General features: G+C 26.9%; 1 protein-coding gene across 1 annotated transcript in view; it reads left to right on the top strand.

The window, feature by feature from the left end:
- The window catches only part of TM9SF2 (transmembrane 9 superfamily protein member 2), a 13,730-nt gene extending 9,706 nt beyond the window's left edge, over positions 1–4,024 (top strand). Inside the window, exons 11-15 of the mRNA XM_014429260.3 lie at positions 85–244; positions 334–485; positions 571–682; positions 2,247–2,418; positions 3,356–4,024. Coding sequence (XP_014284746.1) covers positions 85–244; positions 334–485; positions 571–682; positions 2,247–2,418; positions 3,356–3,423 — 664 coding nt within the window. The 3' untranslated portion in view covers positions 3,424–4,024. The remainder of the gene's footprint in view (positions 1–84; positions 245–333; positions 486–570; positions 683–2,246; positions 2,419–3,355) is intronic.
- Positions 4,025–7,123: the final 3,099 nt, after the last annotated feature.

Raw genomic sequence — 7,123 nt, 5'->3', positions numbered from 1 at the left:
AGAGAAGTTAAGGAGACCTTTTATATAAAAATAGATTGTTTTTCTACTGATATATCCATTAATATTTATTATTATTTCTTGTAGGGTCGTGTTTACAATATTCTTCGTTCTGAACCTTATTTTATGGGCAAAAGACAGTTCTGCAGCCATTCCTTTTTCAACTCTTGTTGCGTTGCTTTCATTATGGTTTTTAGTTTCTGTTCCACTGACATTCATTGGATCTGTTTTTGGATTTAGAAAAAGGGTTAGTGTGTTTTGATGTATTATTAATAACTGTTATAAAATATAATTGCTATGTGTTTCAATCACCAATGCTTTGATTTCCTTGATTAGCCGATAGAGCATCCTGTTCGAACGAATCAAATCCCAAGACAGATTCCAGATCAGAGTGTTTATACGCAACCACTTCCTGGAATAGTTATGGGCGGAGTACTTCCTTTTGGTTGTATATTCATACAACTGTTCTTCATATTGAACTCTATTTGGTAAGAATCTAAACAGAAACCTGAATTTTTTTTGTAATATTTATAAATTCTGTATTTATTAATGCATTCTTTATGTATTTTCTAGGTCTAATCAGATGTATTACATGTTTGGCTTCTTGTTTCTGGTTTTTCTCATTTTGGTTATTACATGTTCTGAAACTACTATTCTTCTTTGCTATTTTCATCTGTGTGCTGAGGTAAGTTTGTTTCAATAAAGTATTTCTCTATGATATTTTGATATGAATATGTATTAAATCACTTTTTTTAAATTAAATATTCTCTAGGTCTAGGTCTATATTCCAACCCCTGATGTAAGAGGGAGTAATAATAAATATAATAGCTCTTCTAGATAAGTAGTAATTTAATGAAAAGTCAGCAAAATAAAACAGCTTTTTAATACCGATTTTTTTTTTTTTTTTTAAAGATAGCTTGATCTATTTTAAAATAATATCATGATTTTTTCTTCCTGTAGAAATGTTATTATTAGATTTCCTGTACAAAATATCTTATTAGACGACATCTTTCTATTTTTTTAAACTTATTCTATGATTCAAGCCAGTTTAAAACTTGTACTTGAATAAAATAAAATATGGAGGTTATTTTGAAAATATTATTCTGTCTGTGGCTCCTTGTCTAAATAAGTCCAGCCAGCCCTTACTATAGGATCATACTGTTGTGGAAAGATATCTTAAAAATGTATATTTTATCATATTATATTTATTAAAGATAGAGAATCCAGAATTTCTAGTTGTATGATATTGCTTTTATATGATTCAGTAATTATCTCTTTTGATAGTAATCCTGATTTCTACTATTGATGAAACCTCGATAGTGTGTAATGGAAAACTGTATTGCTCTAAAGCAGAGTTGGGCAAAATTAGTTATAAATAAAACTATGATTAAATTATCTGGAATACAATTTTTAGTTATTATAGTTCATCAATAAATAAACATTGTATCCGCGACAATTTAATTATTGTTTTTATGTATAACTACTTTTTACCCAGCTCTACTCTAAAGTTATTTTGCAATGATATCAATTATTCTCTCATCAACTAGGATGATAAATTTGATTAATTCCTAATCTATCTAAAATAATTGACACGTAATCAGCCTTGACAAGTCCATGCTGATCTCTTACATAAATTTACTTTAAATCAAGAGAATAAACAACTTATTTATTGTTAATAGTTCCTATTACAGACTACAGTGACACCTGCTTAGCAGAACTTCAAACAGGAAGTTCTGTCTTCACAAATTATCAAAAAAACTTTAAGCTATTGAATATGACTCCATATAATAATAATTTCCATGTATTAATTTACTTTTTGAGTATATTTACCTTTTAAATTAATTTGAAACTAATATTGATTCATATAAGATCATTAAGTGTTAATTTCCTTTGCTGATTAGTTGACAGAAGCTTTAACTATGAAGGTACTTAATAAATTCATACTTCTTTCAGTACTTTTATTGGAGAAGTATGAATTTATTCTCTGTTAAAACTATTAGAAAAATAACTTCAATGTATGGGTTAACATTGAGAGTATGCATGGCTTTTGTATTAAACTAATATTGATTCATTTACATCAAGTATTCATTTCTCATACTAATTAGCAGGAAGAAACTTTAATTATTAAGGCAATTCAGTAAATTCATGCTTTTTACAGTACTCTTATTGGAGAAGTACGAACCTTTTTAATACTTCTTCCTCAATATTTTTCTAGTATTTTTATTTTAAATATGCATTTTTGTTTTTAGGATTATCATTGGTGGTGGAGAAGTTTCTTAACAAGTGGATTTACTGCAGTTTATCTTTTTATATATTGTATCCATTACTTTGTCACTAAATTAAATATTGAAGATGCAGCTTCAACATTCCTTTACTTTGGTTATACTCTAATTATGGTTTTTCTTTTCTTCCTCTTAACAGGTAAGTGGTATAAAATATGCATTAAGAATGAAATTTTTTAAAATTTAGTTTAAATCTATATTCCAATCAGATATTTATTTTTATCATATGAAATTATTTCTATGATTTATTTTTTCAAAATATACTGTATTGCATTCATAGTATATTCTCGTTAAAATTTTGAAAATTGCGTTGATATATCTTATACAAGTTTACTTTATGGTGATATTGTAAAATTTAAGTGAGGGTTTACCAGCAAAAACTTATTAAAAAATCTTTTTTGGGATAAGGAAAAAAAACAAAACCTGATTCTCTTCATTTCATATTTTTGTCCCCTAAATCCTTTGTAGTTATCATAACTAATTGAGTTAAAGCTAATTAATATTCTGTGAGTGTGGATTGGAGTTTTTCCATATATTTTTTTTCTTTGTACCAACACTGAAACTCTTCTCCCCTCTCCCCCCCCAAAAAAAAATGATTAAAAGTAGTAGACATGATGCCCAATACAGGATCTGACTACAGAGAGATGCAGGATTAAATTTGTTCCTTGATGGCTAACTTGTAAAACACGAATGGAAATTTTCAATTCTGAGAACATAATTTTTTTTCACTACCTTCATAAATATAAAGCTGTCCTACCTTTGACAGCTAGGAAGCTAAACTAGTATTAATATGTTAATGTTTATTTTGGAAGAAGATAGTATGTAATGCTTATTAATTAAACTAATAGATTTTTGAATGAAAAATACTTTTAAAATCACAATAAAGAGCTTAAAAAATACTAGTTACATTGTTATTTAAAAGTTTAGGTGAACTTTTTAGTTCCAAAGTTTTTTAACTTACCAGAAGTGATTCTAATACTTTTATTGAAGAAACCATTTCTTTTTATAAGTTCATTAAAAACTTTAAGTATCTGACTGATAATTATTTATCAACACTGATTTTTATGTTTTTTCAGGCACTATTGGATTCTTTGCTTGCTTCTGGTTTGTCCGCAAAATATACAGTGTTGTGAAAGTGGACTAGTCATGTAAAGAGTCAGTGAATTTTCTAATTGTTGGGAGGAAAAAAACATGCAATCTGTTTTAAGACACTACTCCCTATTTGGATTTATTACTAAAAGTAATTGCTTTTAGGGATCTTACTTTATTTCAATTTTAGGAGTACAATGAGACTTCTATGAAAAAAGTAAATGTAATTAATAAGTAAATGTTAAAATCATATATCAGTGTGATTATACCATTTTAGCATTTCTACATTAAAGTAGTTTAAAAAATATCAGTGATACCTACTTTATGCCAATCAATTTTCTTTTTAAAAAGTATTTTATTTGTATGTTGTAAAGTTTCTCTTTTAAAACTAAAATTAACATATTTGATGATAGTGACAATATTTTTTTATTATAATTAAATTTATTGTTTTGGCCTTCAGTACTTCAGAGTTAAATTGATACAGATTTTTTTTTCCTTTTTAGTCCGACTATCTTCATATTATTAATGATTTTTTTTAAGTTGGACTTTTTAGAAATAGTTTCTCATTTTGAGATATAAAGTATGTTATGTAAATTTGTATTTTTGTGTATTAATCTTTAACTTTAAATTATGTAAATAAAATTATTTAGAAAATATATATGTATTTTTTTTTAAATAAAATTCCTCTCTTTGATTGAGTGTATAATACTTTTAAGTAAATATTAAGATAACTGATTGAGTATACATTTCTTGTACATGCTAAAGTAACTGTGAATTGAGTTGTTTTATGTTGTATATTTTTGGTCTTATGAAATATTATTTTATCAACCATACCATAACTAGTCACAATATCAATAGAATCAATATGTTAAGAGATTATGATAAAATCATTAGTCCTTGTACAAGGCCTGCAATGTAGGCTCAAAATATTGGTATTAAGTAAATGGTTTTATATTATTTTTTTGTTTAAATTCAAACTGCTTCTCTGGAATTCTTTAAGCTTCATTATTTCAAGGTTGGTTAAAAATTAAACTTAAAAATAATTTTACAGTCACTTCTTAGTTAATAAAACACAGCAAATAAGCTTAAAAGTTGAACATAACATAAAAAAAAAAATACAAAAAGAAGTCCAAATTTATTAATAGTATTTCTGATTATGGACAATGAAATGGACTAAATTTGAGGTTGATACAGTAAAAAATTGACAGAATGAGGTTTGATGGTTTTTTATAGTCATTAAAGAAACTTAAGCTGATTCACAATTAATAATCTTATACCAAGAAATGGAAAAACCTTGATCTTTCTTATCTCATTTTGATGCTGGTTGGGTATTATACAAAGCAATCATTAAAACAGATTATTGTTTATTTGGGCTATAACATTCTTGTGTACATAAATTGGGGCAGAAATTGAAACTTTTCCCTTGACCTGAACTTATTTTTCTCAAAATTAGTTTCCTTTTATAATAGACATGAAAATATTATGAAGTATTTTTTCATTTATTGCAATTAAACAAGCTAATATTAAAACATATTCTGCTACATTAAAAAAAAATAAGTTGTATATAAACATGTATGTATATAAAAATAAATGTATTCTTTTTTATAATTGAAAATAATGTTTTTACCTCTTCTAAAACTATTTAAAAAGAAAGCATTTAGATTAAAATAAATGATAATCTATTATCATTGACTTACCTTTGTTTACAAGAAAAATTGAAATAAATATGATTATGGTTGCTCTCAGCAGATTTTATCCAGAGCATTTATTCAGTTTCACTAAGGCAAGTATCAAATAAGCCACTATCTTGAGGTTGAAATTTCTTAACTCCTATCTAAACATGTTGAAGAGAACATGCTTTGACATCAGCCTCAAGGTAGTACAATGAAATGTTGATCATTAGCTCTCAACCTGTTAACCTGCTCCTTATAAAAAGGACAGAAAGGAAGGTTTAACCTACAAGTTACCAACCTTGAGTGAAAATGTCTAGATTTATTCTGATTAATGCCGCTTCTAGCTTGAGGAAGCTAAGATGATACCTTAAGATACTCGGTAACCATGTTCTCATTAACACAGATTAAAATTTATTTTTTGATACATGAAATACTTTTTAGCTTGACATGCTAAGTAAGTTATCACTTGGCTGAAAATTAGTGGCCCTGTTTGTCATATGACTTATTTATTCATAGCAATGGTGTTTCCAATCTCTTCATATATTATTAATAAAAATTGCATGTATCTTGTATATAATGCATCCTTGTCTCTGGCAAGTCCCCAATTTTTTTCTACCTGGTGGCAGATTAATAGGTCACCAATCAGAAATCAGGCATCATATGTATTTATTCAAGGTAAATTTGGTGCTGAATATGGTAATAATATTTTCAAGAAATATATGTAAGTTATTCACATTTGTATAAAAACAAAATAATTATTTTAATAATATATTAAAAATATTAACAAGGTTCAAATGTCTTCATAGTAATATAATGCCTAAGTTACTATGATATTTGAGTAAGGCATTCTGTTGGTCTTGCTCCACAATTGAAACATAGAAATTGAAAACATGCTTCATAAATGAACCACTAAATCCATTAAATAACAAAATTTTGTGGGAGAGAAAAAATTATTTTCATCAAAAATATAGTCAAATTATTTTACTTTGCATAATAGACAAATCAACCTACATGATTAAATATATACTATATATAGTAAAGGTTTCAGCAGCGGATTATGAAAAATTGTGTTAAATACTTATAGAATTACGAGATTTAGATTTGTACATATCTTGAAAGCTAGAATAGTAGAGCATGATGGAACTAAACAATCTTGCTCACAATCTGGACTTGGGCAAAAAGCAGCTTCAAACCAATATATTGATCTCATTTTCAGCAAAATGTGGAATTAACATGTTTTTTTATTTATCTCCTTGCTTCAATTTGGATTTATATGAAGATAAACCTGCTCGTAAGCAATCATCAAAGTGTGCATCCATAAAACGAGTTGAGTAATTATGAGAGATAGTTGACCGTGGATGACATAAAAACCGAGTTGAGTAATTTGATTTTATCTTTTATGTTCCCATAACCAAGTATGCAATTTATTTTTGTCCACCAGGTTCCAGAAGCTTACATCAAACATTGAATTTTAGAAAAATGCCATATTTTGATTATCTATAATTTCCAGTTCATTTAGAATACTTACATCGGTGAATCCTGAAATGCCTGCACCTACCTCAGTGATATTTTATAAGCACATGAAAATATTAATTAAATAGGTGACAATAGGCTATTGATATTGATATTGGTTTTCAAATTGATCTTGAAGGCTGTAAATAAAAAATAAAATTCAGCACTGGCAAACTATTTTTCATATTTTGGAATTGTCTAAATGATTTCATCTACAGATGCTCTTTTTACTTAAATGTTCGTTTTTTCCCTTCAGCTCTAAAGTTTAATTAATTTAGTTCAATTTTAATAAAATCTAAATTGGTCAATAAATGAATCTTGTTTCCTAAAAACAAGGAGATGTGTTAAAACATTGAGAAATCAAACAGATAAATATGAAAAAAACACTTGACTAGATAATTGATTCAATTCGTTGACAAAACAAGTCAATTTGGTTCATTGGATTTATACTATCCAGTTAGGCTCAACCCTAAGTTATAGTTTAAGAGGAATCATCAAAGACCTTATTATAAAATTATTTTAATTGAAAGACACCAGATCATGGCACTCCTACAAAAAATTAATTAACAG

The sequence above is a fragment of the Halyomorpha halys genome, unplaced genomic scaffold, assembly GCF_000696795.3.
Source record: "Halyomorpha halys isolate HHAL.00 unplaced genomic scaffold, Hhal_1.1 Scaffold780.1, whole genome shotgun sequence".
Classification (NCBI taxonomy): domain Eukaryota; kingdom Metazoa; phylum Arthropoda; class Insecta; order Hemiptera; family Pentatomidae; genus Halyomorpha; species Halyomorpha halys.
Note: the sequence above shows the minus strand (reverse complement) of the source record. Positions and strands in the feature narration are given on the sequence as shown.